The 16503-nt window shown below is 43.0% G+C and overlaps 1 protein-coding gene across 3 annotated transcripts in view; it reads right to left on the minus strand.

Moving 5' to 3' along the window:
* Window positions 1-16281, minus strand: part of PLEKHB2 (pleckstrin homology domain containing B2) — a 41734-nt gene extending 25453 nt beyond the window's left edge. The window contains exons 1-3 of one of the 3 annotated variants that reach the window (XM_075003692.1): window positions 16217-16281; window positions 2723-2770; window positions 1585-1737 (exon numbers count right to left, since the gene is read on the minus strand). In XM_075003692.1, the coding sequence (XP_074859793.1) occupies window positions 1585-1737; window positions 2723-2759 (190 nt within the window). In that variant the 5' untranslated portion in view covers window positions 2760-2770; window positions 16217-16281. Of the gene's footprint in view, window positions 1-1584; window positions 1738-2722; window positions 2771-15577; window positions 15845-16184 lie in introns of those variants that run through there. The other 2 variants (XM_075003693.1, XM_075003694.1) reach the window with 2 other exon arrangements.
* Between the last annotated feature and the right edge of the window lie 222 nt (window positions 16282-16503).

The following is a 16503-nucleotide window of genomic DNA, read 5'->3' on the forward strand; positions in this document are numbered from 1 at the left end:
AACATTAGACCAAAAGCTCTGTTAGAGACAAAACTGCACACATAACGCTGTCTTGTACAAGAAACTAACACAAAATGAACCGCAAATGCAAACACACACACACTCACTGGTTAAATTGTCTCAAGTGCTCTACTGCTTGAAACCAGAAGCTGTCAGCACAGATGGCATCAGCTTAAGAGACTCCAGTAATTTCGTGCATTAGGAAAAGATGCAACAGTTTTTCAGACCATAAAGCCCTTTGCAACTTGAAGCCTCAGCCAGACTTAAAACATGAACACTCCTGGGATTTACAAAGCTGCAATGAGGAAGAGTCACTGACTGGTTACTAGACCAAGCAGAACACTACAAAGGTTCCTCCCTGAAAAGACAAACATTAGCCCCTCTCCCTGCCAAGAAAGGTCAGGCTAGAATGTGGGGAGATGTTCATGGGAGCGCCTTGCTTCCATGCACACACCGAACATGCTGGCAGGACAGAAGAACAGCAAAAGGAGCTGCAGCCTCCCCAGACCCCAGCCTGAACTTTACCAGTCAATGCTGTGTACGTTTTTCTTGCTGGGCGGGGCGTCCCACTGAACTGTGGCTTCCTTCCCTGTTTTACCACTCAAGCCCTGACTGATCGAGTCTCTCTCATAAAAAGGATGTGCTAGAAATGAGCTTGCCAATACTTGGATGGGGCCTTCCCTCCAGTTCTCTTTTCTCCCCCCAAGCCTCCACACAGCTCCAACTGCACACTGGCTGTCAGAACTGCACCGGCACTCTGCTACCCATATCCCCAACTCTCACCACTGCTGCCAGCATTCAGTATTTTACCCAGAGTACATGGCAACGGAATCAGTGTCATATGCTGTATGCTTGCCACCGACCAAGCAGTGTTTCATATGTGAACTAGAAGATTTACTGGGCACAGTGCAGTTCCTTAACTCAAATGAGTTTTTTCTTCATCGAAATCATGTTCTAGGATAGAGCTGGGGGTGGGGGGTTCAGGATGCAGGCTGCCTCAAGGAGAAATAACCCCAGACCTCTCCCATCTCATCAGCTTTAGGCCAGGTGAGAAGCACCTGCCATGTTTGCTACAGCTGCAGTGGGCACAGCAAGGGGGTGGGTGCATGTCTTCCTTCCAGGTGGGAAACAGAGATAGACAGACTCTGAAATATACAGCAAACAGATGTCCTTTTCTCTAGCCCCTGCCAGCCCAGGGAGACCAAAGCTGTCCTAGTCCCCACCTCTGGCCCCTTGCCACCTGTCTGTGATCATTCTGCATTATAAAACCCTCCCCTAGACACTTCCCTTTCCATTTCATGCACATCACATTGCCCTGGTACAATCAAACCCTGACCTTGCTTTAAGTTAGAAGAAGAGGAAGCTGCATACCAAATCCAGTGGGCCTAGCTCTTACTGTCTAGATGTTCTTAAAGCAGCTTAGACAGGCACACGCGCATTTCTAAAATACACAAAAGATTGCAGCAATCACCAAGATGATCTACTACATGGTACAGTACCATGTGTGAAAAACCACTTGTGTTATTACTTTACAAATATGGAATCAGGAAAGAAGTTTTAAAAATAAAAAAGCCTATGTTTTACCTCTGCATTCATTTCCCACTCTGATGTTGATACAGTGAACTCGCATGTGGATTTTATCTTCTATCTCATGCCGATGCTGATCATCGTAGAATAGTAAATGCCCATCAGACCACAGGTCAAACCAATTCTTCTTCCAACGTCGTAAAATAGTGCCTGGAAGGAGGAAAGTCATAACTGGCAGTAATGATTGAAAAACGCTTGCATCTTTTCAATTTGACCTTTGGAACAACTTATTCTGAGTGTATGACAACTAACTGCACATTCATTTTGCATCAGGATATCTCAACTACAAAACGACAGGGTACAATAAATAATGCACAACTAGGCCCTACACATTGTTTCTCTTAAGAATTAGTGCGATGATTGCTAGATTGCTTGCTTAACAACCTAATGCGTTGGGATTTTAGCATAATAGGGACCAAGTAAACCAAAGAAAGTAAATCAAAAGGTATCAGCCATATTTTTCAAGCTCCAATTATAATACAGTAATCCCTCGAAATACGCAATTTCGAGTTGCGCTCAACTTGCGGAAACGTGAATTAAACGCAATTCAAAATCCCACTCCCCCCAGACCTGGCTCAACCCTCCTAGTTCCAGCTCACCATGTGCCTCACCCACCCTGCAGTCCTAACCCACCTCAGGCTTAACCACTCTGTCCCCACTCCCACAACCTCAACCCACCAACAGGCTTAACTCTCCCCACCTACCCTGCAACCCTTAACCCACTTCACGCTTAACCCTCCCTCCCCAGGACTTACCTTTCAAAAGGAGCTCCAGGTGCTCCTGCTGCTTCCCCAGCTACAGAACATGTGTTCTGCTAAATTCAAGTTATGTGAGGGTGTGTGGGAATGCAACCCTCACATAACTTGCAGGACTACTGTCATCTGTTTTTCACAAAGCATTAGTAATAGATGTATACCAGCAGCAGACTGCTAGATCAAGTGCACTCTTCGACAGCAGTATCTATTGTAATCCGAAAGGTCAGATAATGCTATCAAAATGGGACATTTTATGGTCCAATATCTTGAAGAACATCCTCAGGACTGTTTAAACCAGGAAGTATCCTGACATCCTACAAAAGAAAATGACATACACCACCAAACTATTGGGGAAAGTCACTAAAAGGCCCATCACTCACTTTGCCGAAGCAGCCATCCACTCTTCATAAATGCCATCTCTGGCTACCCTAGGCGAGAAAAGAAGAAAAAAAAAAAATCACCCATCATCTTCAATACACTGCAACAATCAATCAGGGAGAGGAATCGTTGTGTGTGCTGGCTAGTTAACACCTCGGTGCACCTAGCTGATGGAAGAATACGAGCAGCTCCTTCGTGAAATGCATGCCCATCAAAAGACACAGTCTGAACCACTGAAAAGCGATCTGAAAGGGTTAAATGAAGACTGTACAGATCTTTTTGGCAGCCCCTAGCAAGGAAGATACCCACTGAAGAACAGTTAATATTCCACTAACAAATACAATATTAGTAAATGCAATTAAAAATTTCCTATGATGTTCACAGACCCTTTAACTACTACTGACCTAAGCCTATTCTTTAAGTAATATTAACATAGAGGAACACAATATGCTGGAAAAGAGTCAATATGACATTAGTGAAAGGAAATCATGCCTCATTCTATTGGATTTCTTTAAGGTGCTCAAGCAGCACGTTGGGAAGGCTGACTGAGTAGATACCATGTACTAGGATTTTCAGAAAGTCTCTGACAAGGTCCTGCACCAAAAGCTCAAAGTACAGTAAGTTGCCATGGAATAAGAGAAGATTCTCTCATGGATCAGTAACTGGTTAAAGATGGGAAACAAAGAATAAGAATAAATAGCTTTCACAGCACAGGGGGTGAACAGAGAGATTCGCCAAGAATCTGTGCTGTTCATCATATTTGCAAAAGATCTACATAGTGGGGTAAAGGGGTGGTAACAATTCCACATGATGCAAAATTATTCAAGTTAAATACAAAGCCAACTGTGGAGAGTTACAGTGGAATCTCACAAATCTATGGGAGTGGGCAACAAAAAGTAATTCCAACTATACACGGAAGTGATGGGGTCTAAGTTAGCTGTTACTATTCAGCAAAGATCTTGAATGCATCATAGATGGCACCCTCTTATTTGCTCAATGAGCAGCAACAGTCAGAAAGAGAGAACAAATGTTAGGAACTAGAGTAGACCCCTGAATTCCATGAAGGTTGGATTCCTGGGTAACCTCACGACTCAAATTTCACACAAGTCAGGAGGAGCAGGGAACAAAGCAGCAACCCAGCTCTCCCCTCCCCTCTGCTGCTGCCTGGTTCCCAGATCCGCACGACTCTGGGGGACTGGAAAACTGACCAGTACAGCACCGATGGTCTGCTTCCTGTCTCCTGTGAGTGGGGAGCAGTTGGGAGCCTGGCTCTGGGCTGCCTGCTGTTCATAGGACAGGGGAAACTGACCAGCGCTTCTGTGATGGTCAGTTTGCCTGCTCCAGACAGGGGTGGCAGCTCCAAGTGAGGGTCTCAGCTGTTGTCTGTCAGGAGCCAGGAAACTGACCCGTGGAGCAGCTGGTTGTTTCCATGCCACTCAGTTACATTAAGCTGACATATGTGCAAATCAAGAGCATCTCAGGGGTCTACTATATTGGGAAAGGGACAGAGAAAAAACAACATACATAGTCACTATATACCTATAATCCATCTTATGCCCACTCCTGGATACTGCAAGCAATTATGGTTGCCCCCATCTCAAAAGAGAGAGATGTTAGAACTGGAAAAAACAGAGAAGTGTGACAAACAGTAGTGTTTTGGAACAGCTTCCAAATGAGGAGAAAATTAAAAACTGTGACCGTTATTGACTGAAGGGAGATATGATAGAGGTCTATAAAATCATTTATTTTGTGAAGAAAGTGAAAGTATTATTTATCCTTTCACATAATCTCACTGGGTGACCTTTGTGTCACTTATTCACACTATGTGACTCTAGTTGCGTTACAAGAAAACTTCATTTACTTTCTCCATAACAATTTTGATTTTACAGGCCTCTATCATGTCTCCCATAGCCATCTCTTTTCCAAACTGAAAAAATCTAAGCCTTACTTTTCTCCTCATGTGGGAGCTATTAAAAGCCACTAAATATTTCTGCTACCCTTTTCTGAACCATTTCAATCCCAATATAATGCCAGTTTTGAGTTTCACTTGACACTGGAAGGGGTGCACATCAGCAGGTGACTGAAAATGCTGTCTTCATTCTCACACAGAAGTCAAACTCGCAACTGTTCTATGCAGTTTCATGAAACTCCATGGATTTTCTCTATTCTGCTTCTCAGAACTCAATCTACGTCACCAGCCTAAAAGTGGGCACAATCTAACACTAATGCGGAAGTTTTCCTTTGTGTCCTGTGTTGTCCCATAACAAAAAACTGACACTCACTCAGAGGCACTGTTGCTCCTGAAAATTCTTATTTGTCTTCAGCTTTCAAATGAGACTATAAAATGTTTGACATTGAATGTGAGATGGTGCGTTAAAACAAGTTCTATTGTACACTACACTCAGCTACCACATTTTGGATTTGGGTGCACGATAAAGAAAACTGAACAACGTCAAAATGAAGCACAGGAAGGAACGGTTTTTGTTTCATTCCACACAGATGTTTTGACTGTTCTTTATTTTAAAAAGATTGAGTTTTACTTACCTGGCCATGATTCAAACAGAATAGCTAGAACAAAGGCTTTTTTTGACTTGCAACAAGGTTAATCCTTCAGATGCACTTTTTTAACTTGTAAATTAAGACTATGAAAAATGCAGGAGTTTAAAGGCGATTCAGACCCCTTTGAATCTACTACAGGTTGAACCTGTCTAATCTGGAACACTTGTCCGGCAATATCCATTATACAGCATGATTTTAGTTAGCCAGACGACCACTTATCATGGTTGTGGCCAAGTTTCCCATGGTCCCATAAAGTTTGTTTATAGCCACCAGTCTTGGCTCTCAGTGTTGTGTTGTTGTTTAGCTCTAATTTACCCCTGATTGTCTCCCTAGAGCCCACTAAGCTGTGAAAGTGTTGGTAATGTGCTACACAATATTGACCTCCCATGGTCTGGCAAATTCTCTCATCCAGCACGGGTCAGTACACAAGAGTGTCCACTAAAAGTCCCACTGATTTGACATTAACATGTTTGATGGTTGAGACCTTTCCAGCTGAGAATCTTAAGGAGCTTAATAAAGACTCAATGCCCTTAAATGATGGTAACTACCCCCTCTCAGAGATGAGAAAATTGAACCAGCTACCAAAGTCCTGTCATTACAATTCATAACTACAGATAAAGTGCAGAAACTGTATCAACTGCCCCCACGTACACTTTGAATTTAGAAAGGAAAAGTTCACGTAAACAGAGACTATCCAATTTTAGTTCAGATAATTTATTAATGTCAAGTTATAAACTTTACCACAAACACACACAAATTTACAATGGAAGTGCCAGCGAACATGAAAGTAACACTTTACCACCCAGTTCTCACAACAAGAATCTAAAATATTCTTGTCATGCTTATAGACAATTTGTGCTGCTGCCCTTTTTTCAGACCTCTAAGCACCCAGCCTCAGTTGTCAGGCCTCAGGCCTTCATTTATCCCCAGGTGTACCTCTGCCACTCTCAGACCAATATATATTATCCCGTGTATTAACTGCTGTGATTCTTAGCAGAGCCAGCTGAGTTTGAGCAAGGGCTGCCTTGCCCACCATGATCTCTTCAGCAGCCTGCAACCAGAAGCATATATGACAGATAGGATAAACAGTACTCTGGTTTAAAAAAGCTAACCATAGAAAAACGCATATAGAGAAAACTGAACCAAGTCTACATGCATGTCTAGCTTACTTAAATAAAAGCTCTATACAACTTGAAAGCTTGTTACTCTCACCAGTAGACACTGGTCAAAGTATATTATCTCACCCATCTTGTTTCTCTAATACCCTGGGACAGACACAGCTACAATAATACCACATATTATACCTAAAGATTTACCATGCCTGACTGGTGTAAGCAGACCTCTTCTTCAGACATCCTATCTGGCTGGCTTGCTGGCTCCCCAAACTACATCCCACCCTTTTGTGAGGGCGTGTTCTCTGTTCAACTATCCAAACCTTCTTTAATCTGTGGTGTGTACACACCACTTCCACCTGGGCACTGTCTCAGTTCTTGAGGGCTTGCTGTGAAGTAGCTTATCTGAGCCATTCTTCCCCTTCCTGTTTATTTTTCCATGCTGCCCCGTTAAACTAAAATAATATATTCATACAGTAAATATCCCAATAACCAAGTCCATTCAGATCATTCATAGGGTATCACAGAGCAGCTCCATGATCATTATAATTCTGTCTACAGGAGGACGGCACAGTTTATTTGCAGGATTCCAGAAACTTTATCATCAAGGCAGGAAAAACAAGAAAACATACTAGAAGAGTTTCTGACATTACATATACATAAAGGAGCATCACACAGTCAGGCTCAGTTACAACATAAGATTAATTGGAGTCATATGAAGTGTTGTTATACACACCACTGTTCCTGAAGCACAAGTTATGTACCAGCATTGGTACCAAAGATCTCCAACATGATTTAGCAGCAACCCAGATCCTTGGATCAAAAATGCTACATTGCTATATATGGACAAACAGTTTCTATATGGCTTGTACATACGAAGCCAGTTTTTAAAATGAGATAAAGAATACTGTCATCGTCTTACGAAGCACTACCTAGAAGAGTTGCTAGAGCATATCCTTGTATTGCTTAGTAACTTTGCTAATATATAGAGTACACTATAACACGTCTTGCTGATTGCAGTTTGGTATCCTTTCACATTAAATGGCTAATTAACTTATTACAACATGATCAAGGATGATGAAGAAATGCCAACTACCAAAGGATGCTATCCCAGCTGAATTATTAACAGTCCCAGGAATACAAAACCAAACTGCTTACAGTGTCAAAATTCTGGAAGTTTAGGGTGGTAAGCTCAGCTTCTTGACGGGCATTAAACTATGATGTGTATTTAAGAAGAAAGCCTGTACTACCAACAGACATTTAAGCCATCTTACTAGACAGGCACCCATTTTGCTTAAAGCCATCTGTAAGAGATCATAGTTTAAACTAGCGACTTTAAACTAGCTCAAGTCCTGCTCTAAAGCTAGCTTAATACCAGAAAATATTACATTTTAAGGCTCCATACCTCCCTAAACTTACAATTGCTGATTTATATGCATGGCTTTCAACGGAACTGAATGTTATAAGATAATCATGGGCTTAAGACTTCACAGGATCACAGCCTTAATTCTCATAATTGTGATACCAGTGTCAATATGTTCTAATATTTATATGCTATCAAAAACAAAAAAAAGTAGTCTTTCAAATGCTACTTGACTAACTAAATAATTTATTAGGTGAGCTTTCGTGGGACAGACCCACTTCTTCAGACCATAGCCATATCAGAACAGACTCAATATTTAGGTTATTCACAGAATCACAGGCACATTCTCATGTTCCTCAACTGACCCCATATATGCCATCAAGTGCCAACAATGTCCAGATGCTTTGTATACTGGACAGACTTCAAACTCTTAAGAGTTAATGGGCACAAAACAGACATAAAAACACTCCTGATCCACAAATCTGTCAGCCAGCATTTTAATGGAGTTAATGTTAATATTAATTGTTAATTCATTTAATTAATGTTAATATTAATTCATTTAATGTTAATGACTTATCATAGACTCATAGAACACTAGGACTGGAAGGGACCTCGAGAGGCCATCGAGTCCAGACCCCTGCCCCAATGGCAAGACCAAGTACTATCTATCTAACCTGTTCTTAAACATCTCCAGCAATGGAGAGTCCACAACCTCCCTTGGCAATTTATTCCACTGTTTGACTGCCCTGACAGTTAGGAACTTTTTCCTAATGTCCAACCTAAACCTCCCTTGCTGCAGTTTAAGCCCGTTGCTTCTTGTTCTATCCTCAGAGGCCAACAAGAACAAGTTTTCTCCTTCTTCCTTATGACTTAAAAGTTTGCATCTCACTGAAGAGGAATTTTCACAACAGCCTTGAAAGAGAGGCTGTTGAACTCTCTTTTATATTCAAATTCGACACATTAACATGTGGTTTGAACTGGGATGGGAATTTTCTGGGTCATTATAGGGGCTCTTTTGCATACTTGGTTTGATCTAATTCTTGACTCCCCTCCCCGCCTTCTGCCCCTCTGATTTGCTCACCTTGACAAATTTTTTTTGATTTGTCAACCTTGATTACTATTTTTGGTTCTCTGTGCCTTAAATATTGAGTCTCTTCTGGTATGGCTATGGTCTGAAGAAGTAGGTCTGTCCCACAAAAGCTCACCTAATAAATTATTTTGTTAGTCTTTAAAGTGCTACTTGACTGCTTTTTTGCTTTGATAGTATGCAGACTAGCATGGCTCTCTCTCTGTTACTGTTCCAATGTTTGTAAGTGATACCATCAGCATCACAAATGCACCTCTTATCTGGCAATACAGAAATTAAACTAAGCACTGGGCACAGAATAACCCTCCCCTGGCACACAATTCCTAACACTGGAAAATTAGCAGGTATATGTTAAATCCCTTCTATTTTATTACCTTTTGGGTTTGTTTTACTGGTTCTCTTTATATGTCCCCCACTCCATTTAAAGCAACAAATTGTAGCTCATGATGTTAACATGAAATCTAGAGGTTAATGTAGTTTTCTGTGTGCTGTAAACACAAGATCATGTGCTACTGGAGACTCTCCACATTTACACTTCATCTACTTTGTTGCCACGCAGAACTTCATGAATCATCATCTGGTCACGTTACTCACTTTGTCTGCTAAAGAGGAAGACTCAACAACTTCCTTCCTCCTACCTAATATATTTTCATTAAATACCTCATTATCGTACTATCCGAGTACTCGGTGATCTTTAATGTACACCTGCGGACATCCATGAGATACAGCCGTGCTTTTATTCCCATTTAACCGATAGGGAATTGAGGCACAGTAAGACTAAGGCCCAGATCCTGAAAAGTATGTAGTCTCTTAACTTCCACTGATTTCAATGGAAGACCAAAATTAAATATCTTTGATTTGGATGCAAGAGGCTTCCAAAAAGTTACACAGGAAATCTATGGCAGGGCAGGAAATTGAACAGGAAATCTGCCAAATCCCAGCCTAGCACTGTACCTCCTGGATCATCCTTCCTCCTTTCCAAAGCTCTAACTGTATTTAAGATTTAAAAAAAAAGGAAAAACGTGGTCCTGCTGCACTGGAAACATTTAAACACTAATTGGCACATAACAGACAAGAATGTGTGGTACTGACTACCCTCCACTGGTATGAAAGTCAACTGCAGTTTCAACAGTGAACTCCCATGAAATCCCACTGACTTCAGGGGATAAAAATATAGTTATCAGGCAATAAGAAAGATGTTGCCACCTAGAAACACAGTGGTATTGTTAGAATACACAGAGTTACACTCCAGGGTACAGGGCAGAGACATTTCTACCAGCAACATTTTTTTTCCTTAAAGAAAAAATAAAAATTAAAGAAGGAATTAAGGGTTAATTAATTAAGGAAACTTTTGCAACAATTACAAGCTACATATAAAGTTGAAAGGGGGAGAGCTTTTTTTTTTTTTTTTTTTAAAAAAAGATACGCCTCTAGAATATCTAGAAGGGATCACACACAAAGACACATCATTACCCTGGTTAAAAAAATGCAGTGGCTGGGCAGCAACTGACGACTGATAATGTTTTATATTTGCACAGTAATTCACACACACGACAAGTCTGTGCTGGCATAAAATTAAAATAAAACCACAAGACACTTGCAGCATATATAGGGACAAAAATCAGACAGGCAGTAAAAACACATTATTGTTAACACAGAAATGGGAGTAGCATTGAAACCAAACAGATATTCTACTCTGGACCACTGGTAAGGGAATATTAAAGGTTAAGAAGAAATATGATGTGTTTAGTCAGTCAACAGTAAATTTAGTAACATTTCCAAAATTACAAAAGCTAACTTGGTAGGAATGGCTGGAATTGAGTGGTATTTGCCTTAAGACAACATTTAAGGCAAGTGCAACTGCTAAAGTCAACCTGTTCATACCCGGGAACCCTGGAACTGGGACACTGCCAGATGTTCAAATATGCTGGTTAATATAGAGCAGCTGGGGGAGGCACAGGTTGGGTCAGTGGCCTTCTGCCAGTAAGAAAGTTCAGCTCCCTCTCACACCCAGCGCCAGGTCCCACTCAATAAATCAGATCCCACATAGAGGAAAAACAGGCAGCTGGGCAGAGAGAGGCATCTTTCTCACACCCCTGCAGCAACAGAGACCCAGGAAAGCATGTCACCATTGCCCCCGCTGCAAAAGCTCTGTGGCCCCACCCACACCAGCTGCACTGTGCCTGGCTCAGTCCGCCACGCTTCTCCCATGCCTCTGCTGCTCTGAAATCAATAGTTAGCTATTCTCTTACCCCATATCTTAGGAACAGCTCAGAGCAATGAGCTATAGTTCCAAAGCCTGTTATTGCTCTCTTCTATTGCACCTTGACCAAGTCCAACACACATTCAGGATTCTCCAAGAAGCTTAAAAGCCACTGAGCAAGAAACACTTCTCCCCTGGCAGGCAAGAGCCCAGGCCATTCAACAGAGAATATAAACCACCTAGAGCTGTCCTTTTGTCACTTTTCCTTCTGTGGGAGGTTCCACTGGCAGGCAAGGGAAGTGAGGGATCGGATTGTAGAAGCACATCCCTCCCTGCAAAGGGAGCTCCCAGGAAGTGCACATTTGCAGAGAAACCCAGCTGTGAACTTCAGCCTTCCCCACATCACAGAGTTCACAAAATTGACTTGTGCTCTGCTGGGGAACACAAAGCAGCTCTCCTGCAGCAACATCAAGGCTTACAGAATATGGCAAATGACAGCTTGCTAAACAAAGCTGAAACCCAGGGCACAGTGACTGCAACATCCACATTTTGGACTGCACATTCAAAATGAGTTTTGCTGCCCCTCCCCCGAGCAGGGCACAAACAGATGCAGGGCTTTCACTTGGAAAGGCTGGTCTCTCTCATCTCAGAGGAACATTGCAGGCAAGTCAGACCTGCAAGCCCCCTTGGCAGAGGGGAGGTCAGTGCCCTCCCTTCCTTATTGGCTGGAGAGCACAAGTTAGTTACCACAGCATATGAAAACAGAGGACTTGGATCTCCTGCAACTCAGCACAAATCCCCAAAGATCAAATACAAAAAGAAAAAAAAAAAAGCAACCAAGCAATTCTACCCATTCTCACCAAAATTAAAGTGTCTCAGGAAACTTCTTTGAGTGATGTAGGAATCTGGTTAGCCAATTCTATATTGTCATCTGCATCTGGAATCTCACAAGAGACACTGATTTGGAATCCTTTACAAAGGTTACTTTTTATACATTCTTTGCCTGCAATTCAATTTCTTTGGGAGAATCAGCATGGAGGGAAGCAAGGCGAGTGCGGAGCAGGCCGACCCCAGAGGGCAGGACATTGCTTGCCTGTGCAGTTCTGCACTCAGAAGGTGAAGCAGCTTCATGTTTGTGCCAGTTATTTGAGACTTCCGGTTGAATGAAAACTGGTAAAACAGTTTAATGTACATAAATGGAGGATTTAAAATGGAACAAATTGGCAAGTTTTGTTGACACCTGTGGTAAATAAATCAATTATTAAAATCTAAAGGCAATAATGGTGTTCCTCAAAACTGAATATGAATTAACAATAGTAAGACTGAAAGAAGATTAGCAGCATTCATCCTCCTATATTGTTTGCACATGTTGACAAACGTAAATATGATCCAGATTATCCAATTGCTTTTCTTTAATCCTTTAGCATTCATGGGGCAAATATTTAAAACATGCTCTCTCTACTTGCACCCATTTTTAAGAGGTCAAAGAAAATTAGAGACAATTAATATAATTCAGATGACAATGATCCCAATCCTGCAACTGGATCTCAGTAGGAGTCTGTGCAGGGATGTGCTCATCGAGTTCTAACTGCAGCACTGAGGCCCAGCTATGCAATTCTGCCCACTGATTAGAGCGGTGTGTCTTAAACCATGCTCCATGGAACACTGGTATTCCTCAACACCTCACAGGTCGGCTGCAAGCATTTGGAAAAATAATTTAAAGTATGTATTTTCAATTATTAAAACCAAATACAATGTTACTTCTTCGTTGCTAGGATACCTGATTAAATTATTTCTTTTGTTTTTCTATGTATGTTATTGTTTGTTTTGGAGGGGGGTTCAGCCTGACTTTTAAGAAAATTTTCATGGGTGTTCTGCATAAAAAAATATTATTGATGTTCCATAGTCTCTTAAATCCATTTAATACAAACACATCCCAGCAGCTTTAAGAGTTACTGTGAATGACTGAGGATGGAAAATTTCATCTTTAAAACTACAATGTAATGAAAGGCAGCCAGGTCAAGCCTGGTCTGAATATCAGGCCCATCATGATCTATTTAAACAAAGATCAGTTTTGGAATGATGTCAGCACTGAGTGCAGCTAACTAGTCCCTACCCCATCCTGAGGTGGGTTTTCAGGCCTAACTATAGTGTCTTCCTCTCCGAACTTATTTCCCCCCCATCCCATAAGCCTTCTCTCTTCTCTCCCACCTCTCTGAATAAAAATTAGAGTGGACAAATTCAAACACTAGCTCTATGTCCTTTCAAACAAAGAGGAATACTTTGTCTTTGAAGTGTCCAAATCCCACAACTGGCTACATGTTGGCACAGTCGAGCCTCCTGAAGTAAACATGTTCCAGGCAGAGCCATTTGCAGGTTCTAGGATAACACATGAAAGGGCCAAAATCATTCAGTATAAAACTGCTTGAGACTAGCAAGTCACAGCTCAGATGCAAATGACTCAAAAATAATATCCCAGTTACTTCCCTGTCTAATTCACTCCCTCCATTATGTAATCTTATATTATGTGGCTGTGTTTCTCTACTGTTACCAGAAATAGTTTCCCACTCTCCACTACTGGACAACTTATACCTCTGCCATAGCAAACGGTGACAGAGAGAAAGCCGTATTAGTCTTTATTCTACCAAAACAAAAAAGCAGTCATGTAGCACTTGAAAGACTAACAAAATAATGTATTAGGTGATGAGGTTTTGTGGAACAGACCCACTTCTTCAGATCAATAGCCTTACCAGAAAAGACTCAGGCACAGTGTTCTGAGTCTGTTCTGGTAAGCCTATTGATCTGAAGAAGTGGATCTGTCTCACGAAAGCTCATCACCTAATACATCATTTTGTTAGTCTTTCAAGTGCTACATGACTGCCTTTTTTTTTTTTTTTTTTTACCTGAAAGTTTGTGTTCTACTGAAAAGGGACTTTAACAACTGTTTACAGAGAGAATGCTCAAAACTAACATTCATATTCAAATATGACACATTAACACATGGTTTGAATGGGGACAGTAATTACCTGACCCATTATAAGGGCTCTTTTACATACTTTTATGTTTTATCTAACTCTTAACTGCTCTTCCGATTTGCCAACCTTGATAAACAATTTTTCTGATTTGTCAACCTTGTTAACAATTTTTGGACCTCTGTGCTTAATATATTGAGTCTGTTCTGGTAAGGCTATGATCTGAAGAAGCGGGTCTGTCCCACAAAAGCTCATCACCTAATAAATTACTTTATTGGTCTTTAAAGTGCTACATGACTGCCTTTTTGCTCTGCCATAGTGGTTATACTAAGATTATGTCTTGCTCTGCTTTCCCAGCATAGCCGCAGTGCAAAGCTTCCTTGGGAAGTCTGCACCACCTTGGTATTAATCCTAAAATGTGTCTAGTGACAGAGATAGCTGTGGTAGTCTGTATTCTATCAAAACAAAACACATCTAGGCTCTCTAACCTAACCAATTAGACAGACCTATAAACAACTAATCCTGAACGAAACTGAAACCAGAAAATAGAAACAGACGCAACAAACACATTTGGTTTCAGTCTGAGACAAAAGAACTTTGTTTTCTGGTTGGGGTACCAAACAGGAGTGGGGGGAGAAATAATGTATCCAATCAGCTCATGTACCCAATATCTTCAATGCTGTCAGCTCTTGCCATTTTAAATCACAAGTCTCGCAATACTTGGCATTCTTCTTAAAGCCTCAATGCTGGAACAGAGAAAGTCCATAAGAATCTCAGTTTCATTAAAAAGGGAAATTTCTACTCATCATGGCTGCGAGGAAAAGCTTGCGAGGGGTGCCGGGAAAGGCAAATGTAACCTTAAGACAAGATGACAAATAAAAAGATGGCCAAATTGGGGAGAAAAAAAAAAGATTTTAAATCAGTCTCATGATTTTAGAATGGACAGCAACACCACACTTTACAGACATCTTAGATCCTAGAGTCTTAATCTGGGTGACCTCAGCAGAAGGGACTTTGTTTTCTCTTCCAAAAGGCAAGAACACTACACTGGGAGGAGATGGATGAGCCTTCACTATGGAGAACATTAATGCTGCTGCAATCGATCCTTTGGAATTTTATTTAGCATGTCTGGTGGGGATGCACTAAAACTCACAAGGTAACCCCTTCAGTGCTGTGCTCCTGCCTCTTGCAAGTAGTAAGGGAAGTCAATGGGCACCTTTGTTCCCACTGACCTCCTGCAGCAGAGGCCACACGGAACCTCAAATTAAAGTACACTGACTCCAGCTCTGTAATAAATAAATACCTTAATTCCACCTCCCCCTCTAATATAGGATCACCTAAGATTATGACCAAGGAATGTTATCCCAAGAGGTAACATGCTGGAGACGGGAGGCCTCTGCTTTTCAGTTACACCAAGGAACTTCTGCTGCTACGCCCAGGACGGACAATGCAGCACTTGAGCCACTAGCTGCGGCACGAAAAATCGATCTGCCAGCGACTCGGGGACTCCAGGAGAACAAGAAGAGAAGCCCATGTAGACGACAGAACAGCCTCCACCCACCTCACCGCACGCCAGCGTCCGCGGGGAATGGATCGACCTCAGCGATGCTATCTGCGTAGCTGCAGAGGCTCAACGGCGAGAATCGGGGTAGACAAAGCGGAAGTTTTGGTTCGGTTTGTTTACCGCAGCTGCTCCCAGACTTCCGCGGCGGAGCGGGAGCGCCCCGCCGCTCTAACGGGCAGAAGGAAGCCGCTGCCCCAGGAAAGCGGGCGCTGGGCACTTCCTTCCCGCAGGCCGGGTGTCGCAGCCCTGGCGCTCCCAGGAGAGCGGAGGGAGACAGCCACCGCCCCGTGAGGCAGAGCGCAGCGGCCGGGCGGAGGGAGGGGAGGGGCGGGGGGGCGGCATAAGCCAGCGGAGCGGAGACTGCACAGCTCGCACACACCCAAACACACAGGCGCGCGCACACCGCGACCCGCAGGCCCTACAGCGGTCGGACACACACACAACCCGACCCGCGGGCCCTATAACAGGCGGACACATCCCAACACCTCCCGCCCGCCTCGCTGACTGCATGCGGACCCTCGGGCTGTCGCCGGGGGTACCAAACACCGCCCGACGCCTGGCCTGGCCGCGGCGCAGCATACCCGCCCCGCTACTCACTTAGTACCTCGCAACGGACGCGCGAACCCCACGGCTCACCTCAGACTCCTAGCTTGCGCGGCTACGCTCGCCCCTTCTGATGTCAGCCCGTCCCGTGATGCGGGACCTCAGCTACTGCCAATGCGCATGCTCGCCGCCGGGCCTGCTGGGTGTTGTAGTCTCCACCTCCCCCCGTGAGACGTTCCTGGCGTCCAGCCCCAGAATTACCGCCAGGGTGTGTGCGCTCCCTCTACGCAGTGCTTGCCCGGCGAGAGGGCTGGGCTACAGCGAAATGCATCCCTAGAGCCCCGAGGGCCGGGCCGGACCGGGCCGTGAGCGTTCGCCAT

This window comes from Carettochelys insculpta, chromosome 10 (genome assembly GCF_033958435.1).
Source record: "Carettochelys insculpta isolate YL-2023 chromosome 10, ASM3395843v1, whole genome shotgun sequence".
Taxonomy (NCBI): domain Eukaryota; kingdom Metazoa; phylum Chordata; order Testudines; family Carettochelyidae; genus Carettochelys; species Carettochelys insculpta.